The 24898-nt window shown below is 42.3% G+C and overlaps 1 protein-coding gene across 1 annotated transcript in view; it reads left to right on the top strand.

The window, feature by feature from the left end:
* Positions 1-6: 6 nt before the first annotated feature.
* The window catches only part of BLMH (bleomycin hydrolase), a 55482-nt gene continuing 30590 nt past the window's right edge, over positions 7-24898 (top strand). Inside the window, exons 1-9 of the mRNA XM_006169616.2 lie at positions 7-109; positions 416-613; positions 4290-4399; positions 6146-6287; positions 7440-7528; positions 8865-8957; positions 22751-22906; positions 23810-23968; positions 24085-24152. Coding sequence (XP_006169678.1) covers positions 97-109; positions 416-613; positions 4290-4399; positions 6146-6287; positions 7440-7528; positions 8865-8957; positions 22751-22906; positions 23810-23968; positions 24085-24152 — 1028 coding nt within the window. The 5' untranslated portion in view covers positions 7-96. The remainder of the gene's footprint in view (positions 110-415; positions 614-4289; positions 4400-6145; positions 6288-7439; positions 7529-8864; positions 8958-22750; positions 22907-23809; positions 23969-24084; positions 24153-24898) is intronic.

Here is a 24898-nt window from a genome sequence, read left to right as displayed (position 1 = left end):
TTGGTCGGGCCACCTAGGCAGCGAGCCGCAGCGCACGCCGGCGCACGCCCGAGGACCCCAGGAACCGCCGTTACCCCTCCCGGCAGCGTGGGCACCATGAGCAACGCGGGTGAGGCGCCGCGGTCTCCTCTCGCCCCGAGGCGCCGCCGGGGTCCTCTGTGGGGACCCTGGGACCCGGGAGGCCCGGCGGCAGGGAAGGCCGGGGGTTGGGACCAAGGCGATGGCGGGGATGCAGCTCCGGAGCGGGCTGGAGCGGCCTGGAGCGACACGGCATCTTAGAGATGGACGCCGGGAAAGCGCTTCCCCGCTGCAGCGCTCAGCTCAGAACGTCCTATGAAGTTCCACCGGGCTGTGGGCGCCCCGGGGCCTCTGCAGCTTCTTTTTAGTGTTCTCATCCCGTTTGGTCTCCCAACAGGGCTGAATTCGGAGAAGGTAGCTGCTCTGATTCAGAAACTGAATTCTGACCCTCAGTTCGTACTTGCCCAGAATGTGGGGACCACCCACGACCTGCTAGACATCTGCCTGAAGAGGGCCACGGTGCAGGGTGCTCAGCATGTGTTCCAGCACGTTGTGCCCCTGGAAGGCAAGCCAGTCACCAACCAGAAGAGCTCAGGTATGGTCTTAAAACTTGCTCGGTTTACTTGCCTTCCTGACGGCGTCCCATTTTGATGTCTTATTTAAGAATGATCTTAGGGTACAGAGCTTTGAACTGAAAGGTTCTGTAGTAAATTCCTAGAAAATAGGCACTAGCAAAGGCAGGCCGAAGAACTTTACCATCCGTGTGGCTTATTTGGGTGCTCGGTGGCTTGTTGGCTCGTTAGGTTTGAGCACTACAGCATCAAGTTCATGGTCATATGTGTGCGTTAATTCGGTATATGCTGTCCTGATGTTATGTAATTGCAGCCCGTGTCTTGCAGATCACAAAACAGACCGTGCAAAAAATGTTCATGCCCTGGAGGACTTCCCAGAATTGCCCTGAAGGCCTTAGATAAATGTATGAAATATAGAAAAGACACAGTGTGATTACATCATATCATGAAATGAGATTTTTAAGTATGCTTGGTGGTTACATCTGGAGCTCCTCTGCTGATGGGTTGAGCTCCCACCTATAGACCAAATCAGTTCTCATGCCTTACTTGTCAACAAGTCTTGTTTTGCCATCTATTGCCTAGCACCACTGTTAGGAAAACAGCTTCATTGAAAATCCAGGAACCTAAATAAGGGAGAACATTCTCACAACAAAATTATACCAAAAGAGTTTTAAAAAACTTTTTATTAACTTAAAAACTACTCCCTGTCTATTTGTATTGACATCGCATTAGTGCTTGCTTAAAGCCATCAGAACTTACAAAGTGTACAGTTCATCTACTTTTTATTGAATGTGAAGTATGCCTGAAAGTTGATTTTTGAATTTTAGGGAAAAATGATTACCTGACAATGATTAGTGTTCTGCCATAAAAGTCAAGTGCTTGGCACGGTGTGGGCTGCCAGGCTACCAGTGATCTGGTTATTAAACAGGATCAGTGGTCTTGCGTAGTTTTTAGGTTGCAGTGACTTCTCAGGGAATAGCTGGGAAGTGTTCATCTGGAACAGATCCAAGCTTATACATTCTGTTCTGTTGCTTTTATTTACTAAAGATACAAATAACACAGGAGCTATGTAGTCCATTTTCATGCAGTTTTCCTATTAATGACTCATCCAGTTCCCTCTACAAGAAATATGTGTGTATAGTGTGCAGGACAGAGGTGGCACGGATCGATAGATGAACCCAAGGTGAAGATGGCACTAAAGTAAAGCATGAGTGATTTTCAAAAAACACTATAGTTACTTTACATTTTTTCCCTTGTTATAAAATTGTTATGTTCAGGGTAGAGTATTTGTAGAATCAAACAGGTGAATACCTTTTCCTGTATATCCTTCTGGCCTGTGTGTATGTGTATTATGCGTTGACACCTTATGCATTGTTAGATAATTTACCTGCCTTTTTCAATTACCAGTAACATATATTGAGTACTTGGAAAAGTCATGACATATTTTGCATAGAAAAACACAAACACGTCATGACTTTTCCGACAACCCAACATTATAAGCATCTCAAACTAGTTAAAAAGTTAGGTCCAAACGTAAGTCAGTTTTTCCCTCCAAATTTTCCTTATATTTGAGGCCTTACAAAGACGTAAGTCAGTTTTTCCCTCCAAATTTTCCTTAAGAAAAGATAGAATGATTTTATTTGAGGCCTTACAAAGACTTTTTTTAAAAAGAATTATTTTATATAACTTTATTTATTATTTTCCAGTTTGATCAGAGAGAGAGAGGGAAAGTGAGAAAGCAAGCCACCAGGTCCGGGACTCAAACCTCTGTCGCCCACGTGAGAGTCTAGCGCCTTTAACCACCACATCATCTGGCGGCCCCTACAAAGACTCTCGTAATGGGCACTCTCAATTTATTTTGAAGTAGAAAACAGTTTAACCAAAATATTTCTCTGAAATAACTTTAGTCGCTACAAGTTTTAGATGCTTATGAAGATCATTTAATTAAATCAGTTTTTTTAAAGGCAAAGTACTTGAATACAATATATTCCTAGAACGTGGCCTAGTATGAAAATGTTGAATATCATTTCAAATGGGCCTTTTAAAGCTCGCTTAAATCCATATAGGAAGCAGCGCCATTGGGGAGTTAGTGATTATACACTTAAAAGACAGACAAAGGATGTGATTATTATATAGGTGATACTTGGCGTACAGTTTTCAGGGACAGCATCATACATGAATTCAAAACATTCTTGTGGTTCAGACATACTAGGTAGAAGAAAGATGATGTATCCTGATCAAGCGTGGGTCTGGTTGGGACCAGCAGTTAGCGTAATGGCTATGTCACTGGACTCCCATGTAGTCGACCGCGGTTCGAGTCCCAGACCCGGTGGCTTAAACTCATGCCGGGCACGTATGCGTGCATGCCCAAGATCCCAAGAGGAGAATGGAGGAGAAGAGATTGCGGTGTGGCCATCCCCTCTGGGGGGTGATTTCTCGCTTTCTATCTCTCTGTCTCTCTCTGTCTGTCTGGTGAGCGCACGTGCCCTATAGCAAAAACCTCTCCAAAAAAAGAAAGAAAAAAAAAAAAGAGTGGGTCTGGTGACCACAAAGGCGCTGATGGCAAGATGTATGTGATGAATAGTGTGAATCAGTGTGCAAATGAAATGAAAAAGTGGGAAAAACTGCTTCTCAATCAAGTTATTATGTTAACATGATTGTAAACATGATTTGATACTGAAATAAATGTTACAGGTAGACAATTTACTAATTCATCTGTATCTTCAAATGTTTATGTAATCCAGTTAGCGAGCTATCTCCTTTTCCTGACTCCTCATTGGGAGAATGAGAGATTGACTTTTGTTAAGGTCACCTTATACTGAAGCATGCACTGCATATTCCAGATAAAGAATAGAGACTAAAGCTTTTGTTAAGTTTACCAGATTGCCCTCAGGTATTTTGTATCTATTTAGATCTCTATCGGGAATAACCATGCTTATTTCTTTGAGTCCTTATCAATATTGGGCATTATCAATTTAAAAATGATGTTTTTCTACTTAACCAGTGTCTTATGAACGTCACCATTTATATTTTTCCTGGCACTGAATGATCTATTCGTGACCGCTGCTCATGTTTTGCTAGTGGAGGTTTTTTTTTTCTCCCTTAATGTGATTTTTCTTGGGTGATTTACAATGGACTATTTATGTGATATGTAGAGAAGTTATTTTAATACATTAAAGATATTAAACCTTTGCTTATATTTTGTAAACAGTAATTGCTACCTTTCTTAAACCTTTGCTTATATTTTGTAAACAGTAATCACTACCTTTGTTTTTATTTTATTTATTTATTTATTTTTGCCATAGGGCACGTGTGCTCACCAGAGACAGAGAGGGAATTCATCCCTCGTGTGCTCACCAGAGAGAGACAGAGAGGGAATTCATCCCCTAGCAGGGATGGCCGCGCTGCAATCCCTTCTCCATTCTCTCTCGGGGTTTTGGGCACACACACAAATGCCCAGTGTATTTTTCAGGCCAAAAGGTGCAGGACTCGAATCTCTGGACTTGGCCATGGGGGAGCCAGTGTCTTAACCACCATGCCATCTGTTGGCCCTGTTTTGTTTTTAATCTTTCTATTCTTTCTGATTTAGTCTTGAGTTGTCCACATCTTGTGATGCATTCCTTGTTTGGAACTGTAGTTGGAGCAGTGTAATTTGTGTGAACACTCATCTTAATCTCTTGCTTTGCTCTCTTGTTTCAGGGCGATGCTGGATATTTTCTTGTCTGAATGTTATGAGACTTCCATTTATGAAAAAATTAAATATTGAAGAATTTGAATTTAGTCAATCTTATCTATTTTTCTGGGACAAGGTATGGGACTGATCTTGCAAGATGCTTTTGTTTCAGTGTCAACCTCTGTAGGGACTGCCACTTTTATTTTTCCTTTGTGAGAGGGAGGAAAGGGTAAGCTATAACAATAGGTATTTTTGACAGGGTCTTGCTGTGGCACAATCTTCCTGCCTCTGCCTCCCAGACAAAGACAGAATCATTCCCCAGAGGGGATGGCCACACTGCAGTCCCTTCTCCTCCATTCCCTTTTTGTCATTTTGGGCATGCACATACACATGCCCAGTGTGCTTTTAGCTAGGATTGCAGGCATTACAGCTGTACCTGGCATGATCAGATTGTCCCAGGAACTGAACCCAAGCCTCCTAGATGGCTTCCAGCTAGTGGTGCTGCTTGTTTCACCACTGTGGCTGGGCTGGGACTGCCTCTTTATTTCTTACTTTTCTAGTTATAGTCTGCCCTTTTATTATAGGTCACACTTCATTCATTCTGATTTCCAGAGAATGAAAAGTTGACTTTGTTCAAAGGCAGTGTTGCTTTTGGTTGTTTTTTGTGGTAGGGTGCATGTGCTTGCCAGAGAGAAAGAGAGGCAGAGACAGTGAGTGGGAAAGTAAGAAATCCCCCCCACCCCCCAGGTGGATGGCCATGCTACAATCCCTTCTCCTCCATTCTCTTCCTGGGATCTTGGGCACATGCCCAGTATGATTTTTCAAGCCACTGGGTCCAGGATTCTTACTGCAGTTGGCCTTGTGAGAGTCCAGGGACATAACCATTATGCCATCTGCTGGCCCGTAGATGGTTACTTTCTGCAAGGAAATAGTAAGCCTAGTGACTTACCTTGCTGCTTACTTAGTTTGTTAATATTTAAATTTTTATTTTCAGTGATTACTCTTTTTAGCATCTTCATTTAGGTTATTTGGTGGTTCTAGGCTTAATTCCCTTCTGTTGGTAGTGCTTGGTCTGAAGAACAATAAATAATTTTATTCCTTTTTTTTTTTTTTTTGAATTGCCAGAGGGTGCAAGTACTCATCAGAGAAAGACAAAGCACTCCCAGTGGGGTGTGGTCATGCCATGGCCCATCTTACTCCGCTTCCCAATCCCATCAGGATTTAGATTTCAGGCATGCACACACACGTGCCCAGTGTGTTTTTCATGCTGCTGGAGCCCGGATTTGAACTGTTGATCACGTAGTATCCGACTCCCAAGGCACCAGAGTGAAGGTGCCAGCTCTCCATTTTTTAATCTTTTAAATGTTTATTATATGTTTATTGATTGAAGAATCTAAATATAAGATTTTTTCACTATTGGAATGTATACACTGTTCAAATTTATATAATATATTGGATTGTAAACCTGTATATACATTTCACCTGTGTATGCATTCCACTTTTTAAAATATATTTGATTTTAAGCTCTTTTAAAAATTATTTTATTTAACTTTATTTATTTATTTATTTTAATTTGACCAGAGAGAGACAGAGTGAGGGGTGTGGGGAGTGAGAAGGCAAGCTGCCAGGTCTGAGACTCAAACCATGGTCAGTCATGTGGGAGTCCAGCACTCTTAACCACCACACTACCTGCTGGCCCCTGCATTCCACTCTATTCATAAATAGTCTTTTGAAGCTAGATTCTGATGTATAAATGACTAACTTTAGTTTAAAAATACCCGTTATGTTGGGTCCTTGATGATTTCAATACTCATTCTGTTCATAATGCCAACAAAGTTATTGGTTCTTTTCCTTTAATCTTATTTAACTTCCCTTATTCCAGGTTGAACGCTGTTATTTCTTCTTGAATGCTTTTGTGGACACAGCTCAGAAAAAGGAGCCTGAGGACGGGAGGCTGGTGCAGTATTTGCTTATGAACCCTGCCAATGATGGTGGGCAGTGGGACATGCTTGTCAATATTGTTGGTAAGAACCCTTCTCCAGTGGAACTGCAGCTCAGCACGGCTGACCGAGGCCACATAGTTAGGCAGCAGCCATTTCTTTGATGGTTATATACAGAGTACATTGGTCTCCAACAAGGGCGTGTAGTTAGTTTCAAAAACCTTAAATTCACATTCTCACTTTTAAGTATCTTTCTTAAATGGAAGTTAAGGAGACAGATACTGAGAAGGGTGGGTTGAAGAAAGAAGTATTATTAAGTACAACTCACTTTCCTTAAAAAAGTATATCTCTTGTCCATTGGCATAATCAAGAAACACATTAAAACTACAACTATGTAAAAATGTCCTTATTCACAGTTTTATCTTTTGGGGAATGCTCATCGCGCTGAGCACTTTATAGCATATGGTAGATAGAAAGAATAAATTCCATGGGACCAGCAGATGATGTAATAGTTACATCACTTGACTCCCATGTAATCAACCACGGTTTGAGCCCCGGACCCAGTGGCTTAAAACTCACACTGGGCACGCACTCATGTGTGCCCAAAATCCCAACAGGAGAATGGAGGAGAAGGGACTGCAACATGGGGGGTGATAGGAGAATGGAGGAGAAGGGACTGCCCCATGGGGGGTGACGTCTGGCTTTCTGCCCCTCTGTCTCTCTGGTGCAAGCATGCACCCTATAGCAAAAAATCTCACTTAAAAAAAAAAAAAGAATAGATTCCAACATAGGTAGATAAATGTGTGTATTAAAAATATTTTAATAATTTGAAGAACATAGGAGATTATTTTTTATTTGTTTTATTTTTTTGTGTTTTTTTGAGAGGTTTTTGCTATAGGGCGCAAGCGCTCGCCAGACAGACAGAGAGAGACAGAGAGACAGAAAGCAGGAAATCACCCCCCAGGGGCGGTGGCCACGCCGAAATCCCTTCTCCTCCATTCTCTTCTCGGGATCTTGGGCATGCACGCACACGTGCCCGGCGTGAGTTTAAGCCACCGGGTCCGGGACTCGAACCGCGGTGGACTACGTGGGAGTCCAGCGACATAGCCATTACGCTAACTGCTGGTCCTGGAAGGAACATAGGAGATTGTTAAAGTAAGCCAGCAAAACAGGGCCTATTTTTTAAAAAGTAATAGCTATTTTTCTTACTGAATACTATAATTTGTTTTCTTTTAGAAAAATATGGCGTTGTCCCTAAGAAATGCTTCCCTGAATCTTATACAACAGAGGCAACCAGAAGGATGAATGACATTCTCAATCACAAGGTAGGCGTGGGGAGCAGGGCGGGAATGAGTTTAGGGTACTAACCGTAGAACTTCCAGCTGAATTTTTAAAGGTATTCCTGGGTATTTTAGTGTATGCAGTTAACGTACGAGATAGCTGCTGATGTGACCATCAAAAACAATTAACAGTGGATTAACTTACAGTAACTGAGATTCGGGTTTTTGAGTTCTTTTGTTTAAGAAAACTTCCATTTATATTTCTGTCCATTTTAATATTTTGTTGTGAGTACTCAGGGAAAAAAGAGTGCCATGCCCCATCAATACAGGCAACAGACATGTTTGGTGGTGTTTCTCACTTAGGTCTCTGGAGGTGGGACAGCTGTATGTTCTAGTAAAACCAAGAAGAACAATTTGCAAGACTTTCTTAAAGAGTGTGCTGTGTTCTGAGACTTCCCTTGACCACATCAGTGTGGTTTATCCACCCACGAAAGATTTGATGTAGTCACTAAACTGCTTGTTATTACTTCAGTTATCATTAATGAATCACTTTCTTTTCTCTACATAACTCCTTTCCCAAAAGAAGACTATAAGCCCTCTAGGGATACTGCTCTGATAGCCAGACATCTTTTTTGAGAACTGAGAGTTGCTAGAATCTGCCATTCTGGCCTATGAGGCTAAAATTGGATTTGTTATCCTTGGGAGAAAGATCGTATTTTTAAATAAACCTTAGATGTGTTTCTTTAGTCTTAGAAGTAGGTTATTTTCTACCCAGGAAGCTCTGGGAATTTTTATCCAAAGGCCAAAAGATTATTAATAGTATAGCACTGAATTGCATGTCGAGTGGGAGAAAGATCATTTTAAGCATTGGCGTTACATTTCAGACTCATCTTTATCTTGGATATTACTCAAAATCGAAAGCAACAAAAATTGAAACTGTACCAGAGCTTGGCCTAATTGTTGGTCAGTGATTTGTTAGAGGAAAAGTGGACAATTATTAAAATTCTAAGTAAAAATCTCTGATAGAGTGACTTAGTGGCATAGCATCTTGTCTCCCGCTTTTTCTAAGGGTGCTAGGCATTACAAATCAGATGTTTTAGCGATGGCGAGGCACATCATGCCACAGAAGTGCTATCAGTTACAGAGCAGGAGTAGTTCCCTCTCATATTCTCAGCAAATAATCTGTGCCATTTCTCTTTATGGAAAGTATTTTTAGCTGTGTGTTTAAGTAGAGTAGTTGGAGGAAAATGCATTTGCTTTTATGTACTTTGCCCTGGATCTTGTCTGTTAAGCCTCAAAATAGAACTAACATTGGTCTGTTAGGCTCATTTACAATTGAATTTAGATAACTGTTAGAGTGCTGAACAAGTTTCTGTCGTAGATGAGAGAATTCTGTATACGACTGCGGAACCTGGTACACAGTGGAGCGACCAGGGGAGAAATCTCAGCCACACAGGACGCCATGATGGAGGAGGTAATAACATTATTTGGCTTTTTGCGACCCTTCTAAAGGACTCGGAACAGATCCATCTGTTAAACATTAGGAAGCATAGTTACTGCAATGAATAGTTAATTGAATTGAAAATGACTTATTTTGTAGCTGAAGAAAACCAAGCTTTACACTTACTTTGCATTTCAGTATAGTCCTTTTTTTTTTAAAATGCCAAAGGCTATGTGGGCATGTGCAGTCTCCCCAGGGCAGGGGGAGGAAGTGCACTGCAATGGAGCAGAGTCTCCCTGTTTCTCCTTCCGGTCAGGATTTCAGACCTCCACACACACTTCCCTTGTTTGTAAAGTCCCGGGCTTTGAACCGCCTTTGGCCACTTGGGATCCAGTTCCCAATGTGTAGCACTTAGCCATGTGCTGCAGGACTGGCTTCTTAGTATAGGACTTGTATTGGGTCGTTGAGGAAGTCATGATGCATTTTTGCATAGAAAAATACATTACAACTTTGCCAACAACCTAATACTTAGGTTTTCTAATTCCTAGTTTAGAGTTCTTTATGATTCACTCTTTTATTCATTTCATAAATGTTAAATACATTCTATGAGTTTGTCACGGGGGAGACAAAGATGAGAAAGATAGTTGCTACTCTCAAGGCACTCTTGTCTCTTGGGAAAATGAAAACAGATCAATAATTATAGTAAGTCCTACACTAGATGTATAAAAAAGGATTTGGTGGTCTCAGGAGGTAGTGCTAATTCAGTGAGATGAAGGTTACATAGGGAAGATACTTGGACAAGTTCTCGAAAGACAGAACAATTTCCAGGCTGGCAGGTAGTGTGGTGATTAAGCGTGCTGGACTCCCACATGGTTGACCGTGGTTTGAGTCCCAGCCCCAGCAGCTTGCTTTCTCACTTTCTCTCTTTCACTCTGTCCCTCGCTGGTCAAGTTAAAATAATGAAATAAAATAAATAGATAAAGTTAAATAAATACTTTTTTAAAAAAGAAAGTAATAATTTACAAGGTAAATTACAGAGAGAATGAGAAATCACTCCTACCCCCCAGGGGGATGGCCATGCTACAATCCCACCTCCTCCATTCTCCTTTCAGGACTTTGGACACACATGGACACATGCCTGGTGTAATTTTCAAGCTATAGGATCCAGAGCTCAGACCACAGTTGGCCATGCGGAAGTCTAGCACCTTCACCACCACACCTCCTGCTGTCCCCTATAACAGCTTAAATATTTGTTAAATGTTTCTTAAGTAGTTGTTGAGCTTTTGTTTAAGAAAACTTCCATTTATATTTCTGTCCATTTTAATATTTTGTTGTGAGTACTCAGGGAAAAAAGAGTGCCATGCCCCATCAATACAGGCAACAGACATGTTTGGTGGTGTTTCTCACTTAGGTCTCTGGAGGTGGGACAGCTGTATGTTCTAGTAAAACCAAGAAGAACAATTTGCAAGACTTTCTTAAAGAGTGTGCTGTGTTCTGAGACTTCCCTTGACCACATCAGTGTGGTTTATCCACCCACGAAAGATTTGATGTAGTCACTAAACTGCTTGTTATTACTTCAGTTATCATTAATGAATCACTTTCTTTTCTCTACATAACTCCTTTCCCAAAAGAAGACTATAAGCCCTCTAGGGATACTGCTCTGATAGCCAGACATCTTTTTTGAGAACTGAGAGTTGCTAGAATCTGCCATTCTGGCCTATGAGGCTAAAATTGGATTTGTTATCCTTGGGAGAAAGATCGTATTTTTAAATAAACCTTAGATGTGTTTCTTTAGTCTTAGAAGTAGGTTATTTTCTACCCAGGAAGCTCTGGGAATTTTTATCCAAAGGCCAAAAGATTATTAATAGTATAGCACTGAATTGCATGTCGAGTGGGAGAAAGATCATTTTAAGCATTGGCGTTACATTTCAGACTCATCTTTATCTTGGATATTACTCAAAATCGAAAGCAACAAAAATTGAAACTGTACCAGAGCTTGGCCTAATTGTTGGTCAGTGATTTGTTAGAGGAAAAGTGGACAATTATTAAAATTCTAAGTAAAAATCTCTGATAGAGTGACTTAGTGGCATAGCATCTTGTCTCCCGCTTTTTCTAAGGGTGCTAGGCATTACAAATCAGATGTTTTAGCGATGGCGAGGCACATCATGCCACAGAAGTGCTATCAGTTACAGAGCAGGAGTAGTTCCCTCTCATATTCTCAGCAAATAATCTGTGCCATTTCTCTTTATGGAAAGTATTTTTAGCTGTGTGTTTAAGTAGAGTAGTTGGAGGAAAATGCATTTGCTTTTATGTACTTTGCCCTGGATCTTGTCTGTTAAGCCTCAAAATAGAACTAACATTGGTCTGTTAGGCTCATTTACAATTGAATTTAGATAACTGTTAGAGTGCTGAACAAGTTTCTGTCGTAGATGAGAGAATTCTGTATACGACTGCGGAACCTGGTACACAGTGGAGCGACCAGGGGAGAAATCTCAGCCACACAGGACGCCATGATGGAGGAGGTAATAACATTATTTGGCTTTTTGCGACCCTTCTAAAGGACTCGGAACAGATCCATCTGTTAAACATTAGGAAGCATAGTTACTGCAATGAATAGTTAATTGAATTGAAAATGACTTATTTTGTAGCTGAAGAAAACCAAGCTTTACACTTACTTTGCATTTCAGTATAGTCCTTTTTTTTTTAAAATGCCAAAGGCTATGTGGGCATGTGCAGTCTCCCCAGGGCAGGGGGAGGAAGTGCACTGCAATGGAGCAGAGTCTCCCTGTTTCTCCTTCCGGTCAGGATTTCAGACCTCCACACACACTTCCCTTGTTTGTAAAGTCCCGGGCTTTGAACCGCCTTTGGCCACTTGGGATCCAGTTCCCAATGTGTAGCACTTAGCCATGTGCTGCAGGACTGGCTTCTTAGTATAGGACTTGTATTGGGTCGTTGAGGAAGTCATGATGCATTTTTGCATAGAAAAATACATTACAACTTTGCCAACAACCTAATACTTAGGTTTTCTAATTCCTAGTTTAGAGTTCTTTATGATTCACTCTTTTATTCATTTCATAAATGTTAAATACATTCTATGAGTTTGTCACGGGGGAGACAAAGATGAGAAAGATAGTTGCTACTCTCAAGGCACTCTTGTCGGAAAGGAAAATGAAAACAGATCAATAATTATAGTAAGTCCTACACTAGATGTATAAAAAAGGATGGTCTCAGGAGGTAGTGCTAATTCAGTGAGATGAAGGTTACATAGGGAAGATACTTGGACAAGTTCTCGAAAGACAGAACAATTTCCAGGCTGGCAGGTAGTGTGGTGATTAAGCGTGCTGGACTCCCACATGGTTGACCGTGGTTTGAGTCCCAGCCCCAGCAGCTTGCTTTCTCACTTTCTCTCTTTCACTCTGTCCCTCTCTGGTCAAATTAAAATAATGAAGTAAAATAAATAGATAAAGTTAAATAAATACTTTTTTAAAAAAGAAAGTAATAATTTACAAGGTAAATTACAGAGAGAATGAGAAATCACTCCTACCCCCCAGGGGGATGGCCATGCTACAATCCCACCTCCTCCATTCTCCTTTCAGGACTTTGGACACACATGCACACATGCCTGGTGTAATTTTCAAGCTATAGGATCCAGAGCTCAGACCACAGTTGGCCATGCGGAAGTCTAGCACCTTCACCACCACACCTCCTGCTGTCCCCTATAACAGCTTAAATATTTGTTAAATGTTTCTTAAGTAGTTGTTGAGTGAATGGATACAGACAGTTTCATTTACCAAGTACATTTAAATGATCTCATATTTATCTCTCGTTTCTTGAATGTTCCTGTGGAAAGAAAGGTGTCAGTATAGTGGAAAAACCAGGCTTTAGCGTCCAATGTAATTGGGTTCAAATTCTGACTATGACTAAATGGCCTGGAGGTTAACTTACGAGATTCAGTTTGGGATTTTCCTCACCGAACTTTTTCTGATGATAGAAGGAACTGAAGATACACACGTAAGGCTAGTGCTGGCGTATAGCAGGAGTTCAGTGAGTGGTAGTCCTCTTCCCTTTCTGATCAGAATGGTTCTCTTAGAGAAGCCATGTCTCCTGCAGCATTTGCCTTCATGATGAGATCAGTATGATGGGGTTGTAGTGGGCGAAGTTTCTGTACAGTTATGGAAGAGGGCTTAGATCATACTTTTTGTAGATCATAGGCATCCTGTTGGCCTTTGATGTTTGCTAATAACCTTTAGGTTAATGTGTCTAACATTCATGGGACTGGTAGAAGATGGGGACTGCTGATGCTTAGGGCAGATATAATTCATATCTTTTTCTCTCCTACCCCTGCCTTGGAGAAATAGTAAGGTACCACTTTATCAAGTCCTGAGTATGGATGTTTTATAGGACTGTTTACTTAGTGATTCCACCTAAACTGTTCACTACGGACTCTGGGTGGTAGGTTTTAAAATTTTTACAGTCTTCCAAATGACTCCTCTTTATTGAACCTGACTCTTGGGTAATGAAGAGTCTAGCTGTAGTTTTAAAGCCACAAATTAGTACCTTTGGTTTGCCTAGCCTTGTAGGCAAGTCAAAATGATGACTTAAATAAGCAGCCATAAAGCTCAGATAACTTTGAATGAGATGTGTTTGTGCTCAAGGCAGTCTTCATGAGAGAAGTGCAGTTGCTTGTTGAGGTACCGATAAGGCAGATGTATTCTGGGAATGTGTAATTACCTCCATTGTAGAGTTTTTCAGTGTGTCCAGTCTTCTTTTACCCTGCAGATATGCTGAGGTTTATTCATGTATTTTCTACCAAAATCCTGTCTGAAAAAATAAAACATTAAACAAAGACCAAAAACAGTATTTGCCAGTGCCATCAAAAGGGATACAAAGCCATTATGGTTGACTTAGGGAATTATTGCAGTGACTCTTAAAAACAATGTATAGGCACAGGTTTGCTGCAGACTAACTTAGTTTTTCTAAGAATGGAAGCTAGTTATCTATTTTTATTTTAAACACTTCTTTGTTTTAAAAAAAATTTTTTTGACATGAAACATATCAGAGGGGCAGGCTCTATGGTGTAGCAGTAATGCACTGCTCAAGAGAAGCTGGATCCCACATGGTGACCACGGATCAGATTCCCAGCTGGTCCACTGAACCACGCCAGGCATGCATGTGAGTTCCCAAGATCTGACAGGCCAGAGGACTGGGGCATAAGCACTATAAGAGATTTTCTTGAGTGGTTAACATCCTCCAGTAATAGTAATTAAATATTTTTGTTTATACTGGTAAACACTCATAGCTCTCGTCTAATCTGTATCCAGTTTATCCCTATCAAGATAGCCTCTCTCTAGGAAAACCGCGACCGGGAGAAAAGTTAAATATGGGTATGTCAGTTAGATGACACAGAGGAGGCCTCATGGCAAAACACGTGGAATAACAGAAGCAGTGTACTATTAATACTTACAGATCTGTGAGAGAGAAGCAGCACTCCTCCAAGGGCCAAGGGGAAAGGGAGAGCTGTCCAAGGTACACAGACTCAACCAGGGTGAGGGGAGGAGAGTGAGGGCCTGTGTGCCAAAGCCTTTGTTGGGTCTAGGATGTTGCCCAAAGAGGGTTCCCACCAGGAGTTCTCATTGGTGGGTTTAAGGCAACAGGCATGGGTTCCACGAATCACACTGTGACACAGAGATGGTCTCTGGCACATCTGTGTGTCCCTGGGGAGGGCGGGGGTCAGTAGGGCGAGTCAAATAGATTGTATTTAGCTGTCCCTCTAGGGAGGAGGTTACCAGGTAGTGTATGGACAGACCACATTAAAAACTAGGGGCTAGCTGTGGTCACAGAGCTGTGACACGGCACTGCAATGCTGGTGTCACACGAGAAGGCCCTGGGTTCATGTCCCAAGGTGCCTCTGTATGCACAGAGTGCGCACGTGCTAGTGATCCTGGCCGGCTGAGGCTGGGGGTGGATGGTGGTGTGAAGACCCTGTTGGAGGCGCTTGTCTCTCTCTCATGGAAGAAATAAACTTAAGAAACGAGGAGGTGGTACTGGAAGGTGTGTTAAGGGTGGCACAGGCCTGCTCTGGTATGGGAAAGTTTGGGTGTGGAGAGAACATAAAATGTTAAAAATTCATTATAGGGTCTCTCCAGCCAGAGTTCTGTTTTTGGTGGTGGCAACCCAGAGACATGCCATGCGACACATTCTAGACCTCTGCAACATTAAATCAAATGTTTCTCAGTGCCTGTTACATATAAGGAATTGCAGGTAATACATGCCATGCCGCTTAGGTGGCAGGGAAAGTCATGTTGCGTTTTTGTTTTTTTTGTGCAAAAATGTATCATGACTTCCCTGACGACCCAAAAGTAGGGCAGTAAAATAGGTAACACAAAGTGAAAAAGAGTGTTTTAGATATGTAGGCGTAATATACAGCTTCAAAGGGAGATTGAACTTTCCTAGAGAAATGTGCATTTGAGACGTGCTTGCAGTGAATGCAGTGAGGTTGGAGTGGAAAGCATTCCAGGTGTGCTCGGGGCAGATCTGGGAGGTGATGAGTAGGCTGGTTTACCACCCTTGTCTTAGGGAAGAGCTAGAACAGTGTTTCTCAGAAAGGAGTCTTAAGCTATCCACATTGGTATCATCAGGTGCCCGTTAGAAGTGCACGTTCCTGGGGGCCAGCAGTTAGCGTAATGGCTATGTTGCTGGACTCCCATGTAGTCAACTGGGGTTCGCGTCCCGGACCCGGTAGCTTAAAACTCATGCCAGGTGCGTGTGCGTGTGTGCCCAAGATCCCAAGAAGAGAATGGAGGAGAAGGGATTGCGGCGTGGCCATCCCCCCTGGGGGGTGATTTCTCGCTTTCTGTCTCTCTGTCTGTCTCTGTCTGTCTGGCGAGTGCACGCGCTCTATAGCTAAAACCTCTTTAAAAAAAAGAAGTGCACATTCCTGGTATGTGATAGAGGCTGGCTGAGGAATCTGTTGGGGGTGCTTATCTGTCTTTCTCTCCCTTGCTCGTGAAATAAATAAAATCTGAAAAAAAAAAATGCGGATTTCTTAGTCCCCCTCCAAATATATTAAATCTGAACTTCTGAGGGTGATCCCTATATCTGCATGAAGTTAGTGATTCTGAGGCACATTAAAGTTTGAAGCTAGAAGAATAATGGAAAGTTAGAAGTAGATATACTTAATAAGAGTTTGACTAACTAGTATGAATGTTTCAATAGGCAGTGAGAAGTCAGGAAGATTTTTTGAGCAGAAGAGTAGCATGAAGTAAAGCTGTACTTTAGGAGGTAAGTGAGTCAACCAGGTGAAACTGGAAGGAGGAGAGGAGTCCGGTTATGGAGCTAAAGCAGCTCAGTACTACCCTCTTGACTCTGTTTTGTTTGTTTTTTAAGGGTTTTGCCATAGGGCACATCAGTCACCAGATCTAGAGAAAGAGAGAGAGGGAGAGGGAGAGAGGAGGGTGAGAAAGAGAGGGAGGAAGGGAGGGGGGAGTAAGAAATCTTGGGGCAGAGGGTGGTCATGCTGCAATTCCATATCCTCCATTCCCCTCCTAGGATTTGGGGCACATATGAGCACATGCCAAGTGTGTGTCTTAGGCTGCTGGATCTGGGACCCAAACCGCAGTCGGCCCTGTAGGAGTCTAGCACCTTAACCACTATACCACCTGCTAGTCTGACTCTAATTTAATACTCTCCTATCGGGTTGGTACTAACACTAAGTTTGATCTTAAATTATATTCACAAGTCATGTGTGTTAGATTCACCAAAGGACTCAGGAAGCCAGTGTCTTAGCAAAGAAGGAGGTTTTATTTTTATTTTTATTTTTTATTTTTATTTTTTTTTGGAGAGATTTTCACTGTAGGGCGCGTGCGCTCGCCAGACAGACAGAGAGAGACATAGAGACAAAAAGCGAGAAATCACCCCCCAGGGGGGATGGTCACGCCACAATCCCTTCTCCTCCATTCTCCTCTCGGGATCTTGGGCACGCACGCACACGCGCCCGGCGTGAGTTTTAAGCCACCGGGTCCGGGACACGAACCGCGGTCGACTACGTGGGAGTCCAGCGACATAGCCATTACGCTAACTGCTGGTTCCCAAGAAGGAGGTTTTATTCAGACCAACAGATTTTGGGGTTTGAAATTAGAGAAACTTTAGCCCTACCCTACCCAAGAAGGTATGGTGTCTTTCTATGGGAAGGGGGAAAGGTAGTACTTGGGTGTTACTTTTTTTTTTTTAATTGTCAAAGAGCATCTATGCTGACCAGAGAGAGACAGAAAGATTGAGACAGAGAGAAAGGCATTCCCCAATGTGATGTGGTCATACGGCCATCCCTTCTACATTTCTCCGTCCTGACAGGATTTGGGGCATGTGTACACTTACACACCCCACGGTTTTTTTGTTTTGTTTTGTTTGTTTGTTTTTGTGGAGAGGTTTTTGCTATAGGGTATGTGCGCTCACCAGAAAGACAGAGACAGAAAGCGAGAATTCACCCTCCAGGAGGGATGGCCATGTCACAATCCCCTCTCCTCCGTTCTCCTCTCAGGATCTTGGGTATGCATGCACACGCTCCCGGCGTGAGTTTAAGCCACCGGGTCTGGGACTCAAACCATGGTCGACTACATGGGAGTTCAGCGACATAGCCATTATGCTAACTGCTGGTCCCAACACACCCCATTTTTCGAGTCAGAAGGGGTGGGATTCAAACCGCTGTCGGCCATGTTGGGATCCAGCTCCCATAACCACTAGATTATGAGGCCAACCCTGTCCTTGTCAAACACTCAAGAAAACAGACAAGAATTCTTACTTCGTATAGTTTACTTTCTAGGAGAGAAAGACAAATAGAATACCTAAGAAGATAAGTGCTATGGAGAAAAATAAAGGAGGGAAAAGTAGGATGCACCGGGATAGGGAAAGGACAATTTCAATTAAAGTCACAAGTATAGTTCCTTAAGTGGACTAATTTGAGATTCAATATGTGATTATATTTTGAGGAATGGGGTCTTTTATTCAGTTCTGCATAATTTGTATTCAGAGTCGAGTGTCTTTTTTTGTCCTAAATGCCAAGTACGAGAGGATTTCAAGAGTATAGAAAAATGTAATCAAAGTATAACTTTATGTTTTTGGTGCCAAAAAAATTGAAATCAATGCATAGATTTTTCATAATACTCATTCTCCATGAACTTTTTTGAAGACTCAACCCCCCTCCTGCACCCCCCATAAATCTTGGGAGAAGTAGTTGACATTCCTGTGCTGCCCACCAGAGAGCAGACTTGCATATCCAGAGCTCACTGCCCGCTTTCTGCCTTTGGGAACAGGAAATGTCATTTCAGAACAGCAGAATCTCCTATCAGGAAAATATAGTATCAGGCGCCCTGGAGATTATACTTTGGAGATTTTTTTCTTAAATTAGAGCTCATTTAACTAACTTGTTATTTAACGCAGAGCCAAATATTCTGTCCAGAGTGTTGCAGACTGACTTAAACGTGCATACTTCTGGGTGATTTGTAATCATGGTAAACACATAGCATAAAGAAAGCAACGTGGCTCAGGTTACAGACTCTAAAGGAGAGACCACTTCATCCTCATTTGTGCTTTAAATATATCTTTTTTTTTTAAGTTTATGTGTTTGTTTCTTCCATGGGAGAGAAAGAGAGGGACCCCCAGCAGGGTCTTTATGCCCTTATCCACCCCGTCCTCAGCCTGCCGAGATCATAGGCGTGAGCCCATCCTGCTCAGGGAGGTCCTGGGGTGTCAATCCAGAACTTTCTCATGTGGGTCCAGCTGGGTTACCACTGCGCCACCGCCTGGCCTCTAAATATATCTTTTTAAAGTTTATTTCTTTTCTCCCATAAAAGAGTAAAACAGACAGAGTTGGGAGTGGGGATACCTTCAACAGGGTCTTCACTCAGCGAGCCACCCCCAGCCAGCCCAGATCCTGGACGCTCTCGTGCCTCTGTCATGCAGAGAGGGCCTAGGTGCGCAAACCCAGGACCTCTCCCGTGCAGGCCCAGTTGCATTACTGCTGCACCACTGCCTTAAGTGCATATTTTATAAAATTCAGATTTAAAACATGTAGGAGGGCATAAATAGCATCTTGCAAAAGGATTCACCGTAGATTTAATTTAGATCCAGAAGTGCAGTTTTCCTATAATGCGTTTTTTGAAAGGAGGAGTAATTTAGCGACTTTTACATCAGAGAGGAAGTCATGTGCCCAGCACTTTGCAAGATGCTTTGGCAGTCTCAGAGCATCCTCCACCTGGGCTTCATCCTCAAGAAGTGTATTGTCTTTGGTAGGAGACAAGTATGTGAGACTCAGAAAGTTACAGTAAATGATGATTTCATGGTGTTTTGGAAAGTATTATAGTCAAACCTGAGTTAAAATTCTAATTCTGCCATTTGTTGGTAAGGTAGTTATTTCCTTGCACCTTTGCTTGTAAAATGGGGATAATATCTGTCACCTCTGTTGAGAAGATTGTAATATTGTATAGTAAACATTTAGTAAAGGTTTCCTTTTTAAAACCTCTAGCAAAGGAATATACTTTTTTTTTTTTTTTGACAGCATATAATTTCAGATTGTAGTCTGCCACTTACTGGCTGTGTGACCTTAAGTAGGTTACTTAATTTTTCAGTCTTCTTCTGAAAAAGGTAGTTGGGGGTCTGGGGAAGGATAGGATACCTTTGAGAGAATATTATGAGAATTACATGAACCTAGCAGATATATAATATCTAGCACAAAATAAGCATACTTAATAAATACAAAGCCCTTTCTCTGTCTTTTTTTTTTTTTTTTTTTTTTCAGAGAAAGAGATTTTTGCTATAGGGCACATGCACTTGCTGGAAAGACAGAAATACAGAAGCGAGAAATCACCCCTAAGGGGGATGGCAATGCCACAATCCCTTTTTCTCCATTCTTCTTTTGGGATCTTGGGTATGCATGCTCACATGCCTGGCATGAACTTTATTTATTAATTTTTAAATCTTTTTTTTTTTTTTTTTTGGAGAGGTTTTTGTTGTAGGGCACGTGCGCTTGCCAGAAAAACAGAAACAGGGAAACAAAAAGCGAGAAATCACCCCCCCCAGGGAGAATGTCCAGTCTGCAATCCATTCTCCTCTTGGGATCCTGGGCACGCACACACACTCGCCTGGTGTGAGTTTAAGCCACTGGGTCCAGGACTCAAACTGCAATCGACTACATGGGAGTCCAGCAACATAGCCATTACCCCAACTGCTGGTCCCCATGAGTTTTAAGTCAACTGGTCCAGGACTCAAACTGTGGGAGTCAAGCAATGTAACCATTACACCATCTGCTGGTGTCATAAAGAATTATTTTTATTTATTATTTTTTTTTTCTTGTGTTCATCAGAGATAGATGGAGAAGGGGGAGTGAGAAAGCAAGCCACTAGGTCCAGCACTCAAACTTCAGTCAGCCATGTGGAAAGTCTAGCGCCTCAACCATCATGCCACCTGCTGGCCCTCTGTCTGTTTTTTATTTGTTGTAGGGTTCATGCACTCACCAGAGAGAGAGACAGAGAGAAAGAACCCTTCTGGGGGGATCGCCATGCCACAGTCCTTTCCCCCCCATTCTCCTCTTGGGATTTGGGGCACACATGCACCTGGCATGTTTTTCAAGCCACTGGATCCGGTACTCCAACCCTGCTGTTGGCCATGTGGGGTCCAGCTGCCTTAACCACCATACTTAACCACTAGCTGGTTCCCTTTCTCTATGAATGCAATAGAGTACAGCAGTCCCCCTTTATCCACAGAGGAAATGTTCCAAGACCCTCAGTAGATTCCTAAAACCACAGATAGTACCCAACCCTATATATGCTGTTTTTTTTTTCCTGTGTCTGCATTCCAATGATAAAGTTTAATTTATAAATTAAGCACAGTAAGAGTAACAACACTAATATAATGGAATTATAGGATATACTGCAATAAAAGTTATGTGATTATGGTCTCTCTGTCAAAATAGCTTATTGTGCTGTTGTCACCCTTCTTGGTGACAATGCGTAAAGGAAAGCAAAGCCACAGACAAGGAGGAACTAGTGGGTACAAATGCATGGTACATAATACAGCTAAGGAAGGGTGAGCCAGGGTCAGGGTGCTTCTGTGGGTGGAGAAAGAAGAGGCAGGCAGTAGCGCTCACAGGAGAGAAACAGACAGTGAGTAGGAAAGTGAGAAGTCAGCCCCTGGGGGGAAGAGCCTGTCCCAGTCCCATCTCCTCCATTCTCCTTCTGGGATTTTTGGCACACATGCGCACGCACCCAGTGTGATTTTCAAGCCACTGGGTCTAGGTCTCAGACTGCTGTTGGCCATATGGGAGTACAGGGCCTTAACCACCACGCCACCTGCTGCCCCCGATAGTGTTATATAGGTTGCAAATTCATGACATATTTTTCTATGCAAAAATGCAATATGGGGGCTGGCAGGTGGAGTGAAGGTTAAGGGCGCTGGACTCCCACATGGTAGATAGTGGTTGAGGCTCCCAGTCCTGTTGGCTTTCTTTCTTGCTTTCTCTCTTTCTCTCCTTCCCTCTCTGGTCAAATTAAAATAAATAAATAAGTTAAATAATTCTTTAAAAAAATGCATTATGTCTTTCCTGACAACCCAATATTTTTAAAAGACTTAAGCAAATTTAATATAGAAGAGGAATTCTGACCTCATATAATTCTATTTTTGTCTTCCTATACAGTGAAAATAATATAAAATAAATCCTTGGATTGTAATGATGTCAAAGTGAAGGTGACATCATTAGAAAACACATTATTTTCTCACAACCCAAAAAAGGATACCTTACCAGTAAAAGTTATTCCACTTCTAAACTTTTTTTTTTGCTTTTTAAGGTTTTTGCCTTAGGGTATGTGTGCTCGCTGAATAGGAGAGAGACAAAAAGTGAGAGGGAAAGTGAGAAATTACCTCCTGGGGAGATGGCCATGCCACAGTCCCTTCTCTGTTCTTTTCCTGGGATCTTTGGCACGCATGCACATGCGCCTGGCATGATTTTAAAGCCACGGGGTCCGGGACTCAAACCGTGGTCGGCCATGTGGGAGTCCCGTGATGTAACCAATACACCATCTGCTGGCCCCTCTACTTCTAAACTTAACAAAGCATTGTCATCGAAGCTCCTACTGAAAAGTTAATAGCTTTTCTCTGGATAGACGCCTGCCAGAATCAAAGGAAAACCTCAATGCATAAAGGGAAGGAAATCCATTTATAAAATACGTCTTTATTGGTCACTTGAAAAGTAATCATGGGAACCAGCAGTTAGCGTAATGGCTATGTCGCTGGACTTCCACGTAGTCGACCGCGGTTCGTGTCCCGGACCCGGTGGCTTAAAACTCACGCCGGGCGCGTGTGCGTGCGTGCCCAAGATCCCGAGAGGAGAATGGAGGAGAAGGGATTGTGGCGTGACCATCCCCCCTGGGGGGTGATTTCTCGCTTTCTGTCTCTATGTCTCTCTCTGTCTGTCTGGCGAGCGCACACACCCTACAGTGAAAATCTCTCCCCCCCAAAAAAAAAGTAATCAGCAGGGCAGCAACCCAGATCTTGTGGAGTATCAGTGGTGGGCAGTTTCTCTGCTAAGGAAGTTTAATTTGCAGGACAATTCCTAAATCCTAAACATTAACATTTCAGAATTGCTTTGCTTCGAGTGATAACAAATCTAGACATCACCTTTCCAACTTTTGGAGCACTATTTGATTTATTATGAAATTTCTGGTTTGAATTTAGCCACTACTTTCTTGTATTTCCTAAGCTGGAGGAAAATGAAGAGAGAAAAAAATAACGACAACAACATATCGCCTTAAACAGTGCTTCTCTCTCCTCTCTTCCAGATATTCCGAGTGGTGTGCATCTGTTTGGGTAATCCACCAGAGACCTTCACCTGGGAGTATCGAGACAAAGATAAAAATTATCAGAAAATTGGCCCCATAACACCCTTGGAGTTTTACAGAGAACATGTCAAGCCACTCTTCAACATGGAAGATAAGGTCGGGGACTGGCACTGGCAGCTACTGGCTATTTCCTTTCAGATGCCTGTTGACTACTGGGAAGGTTATAAGATTCCTGGGTTAACGTGCATGCTCAGCGAACACTAAGCAAGCTTTTTTCCCTTCCTCTGAAGTAATTTATGCACCTAATAAAGCTGGTCATGGCATCTGTCCCCAGCGTTCCTCCTCAGAGGCTTTTCTAACCATAAACCAGTGGTCGGTTTAATTCCCATATGCTTCTCTGATTTGGACCCTCAGAGCACCTCTGTACTGTGAGCACCTCTGGGAACTCCCTTGATGAAGGGCATGGTATCCCATCCATGTTTGCTGTTCCCGTCAGATCTTCCGTGTTTGCTTGCAAGACGACCTTTGTTTATTGGCTCCTTGACCCTCTCCCAGGGTGTTGGCCTTGGCGGGTGCTGAGCCTGTCTTAGAACTTGACAGCAGGGATCTTGTAGCGAGCGATCTCCACTTTGCCTTGCTTAGTACATGGAATTTTATTTTTAACATGTTTTGTCATAGGGCACACACATTCACCAGAGAGAGATAGAGAGAAAGTGAGAAATCACACCTCATGGGTAATAAAATTAAAAAATATATATATAGCCATGCCACATAGAATAAAAAAACATAGCCACGCCACAATCCTTTTTTCTCTCAGGATTTTGGGCATGCACATGCATGCTCCCAGCATGATTTTCAAGATGCCAAATCCAGGACTTGAACTGTGACCAGCCATGTGGGAGTCCAGAGTCTTAACTATCACGCCACCTGCTGGCCCAGTACCTGCAATTTTTTAGAATTAGTTTTGGGAAAGTTCCTTCCAGTAGGAAAACCAGGTAGATGTGGCTCTCAGATGTGCCTTGTTTCATGCTCTAATCAGTATGTTCTTAATCTTAATAGATTTGTTTGGTGAATGACCCTCGACCCCAGCACAAGTATAACAAACTTTACACGGTGGAGTACTTAAGCAACATGGTTGGAGGGAGAAAAACTCTGTATAATAACCAGCCCATTGACTTCTTAAAAAAGATGGTTGCTGCCTCCATCAAAGATGGAGAGGTTGGTATTTCTGTGTTTTCCACATCGGGGTTAAAATAAAGACTTTTACTTCTTTGGTGTAATAGGAAGATAGGGTTTATGTTGACTGACTGTCTTCCTCTTTCCTCTATTTCTAGGCTGTGTGGTTTGGCTGTGATGTTGGAAAACACTTCAATGGCAAGCTGGGCCTCAGTGACATGAATGTGTGAGTGCAAGACATTTAAAATAGAAAGTCATTTGTGGGTTGTTGCTTTAGTTCTTAGAGTATGATTCCTGGGTTAACGTGCATGCTCATCAAGTATTAAACCATTCTTCCATAGTTCTTCCAAAGTTTAGGTCGGCCTAAGAGGTGGTCTCTGTCTTCCCATCCTGTAGAGTTTGAAGGCTCACAGGAAAAACTCCACACATTTATATGATTTAACCTAGTATATCAAGATCATATTTCATATCTGAGTAGAAACTATTGGGTGTTCCTAAAAAGCCACCCTACACAAGAAAGACACTTAACAAAATAATCCATTACTATGTGAATCTGCTTATTGCATTTAGGAATGCAGTAAAAGCATCCCAGAGCCCTTCTTTGCTACTAGTTGATCCTTCTTTTTTTTTTTTTTTTTTAAGAGAGAGAGATTTTTGCTATAAGGTGCATGCACTTGCCAGAGAGACAGAAAGCAAGAGATCACCCCTGGAGGGATGCCAAACTGTAATTCCTTCTCCTCCGTTCTCCTTGGGATCTTGGGCCCGCATGTACACATGCCTGGCCTGAGTTTTAAGCTACCAGGCCCAGGACTCAAACTGCAGTCCTACTACATGGGAGTCCAGTGATGTAACCATTATGCCATCTGCTGGTCCCAGTTGATCCTTCTAAAACAGATTATTTTACTTGTACCTTTAGTATTTTGTCTTTATAACACATAGAACTAATTTGCATGTATATTTGAGAGCATTCCT

Source organism: Tupaia chinensis, unplaced genomic scaffold, assembly GCF_000334495.1.
Source record: "Tupaia chinensis unplaced genomic scaffold, TupChi_1.0 Scaffold147340_1, whole genome shotgun sequence".
In the NCBI taxonomy this organism is placed as follows: Eukaryota; Metazoa; Chordata; class Mammalia; order Scandentia; family Tupaiidae; genus Tupaia; species Tupaia belangeri.
This window is presented reverse-complemented; position numbering and strand designations above follow the sequence as displayed.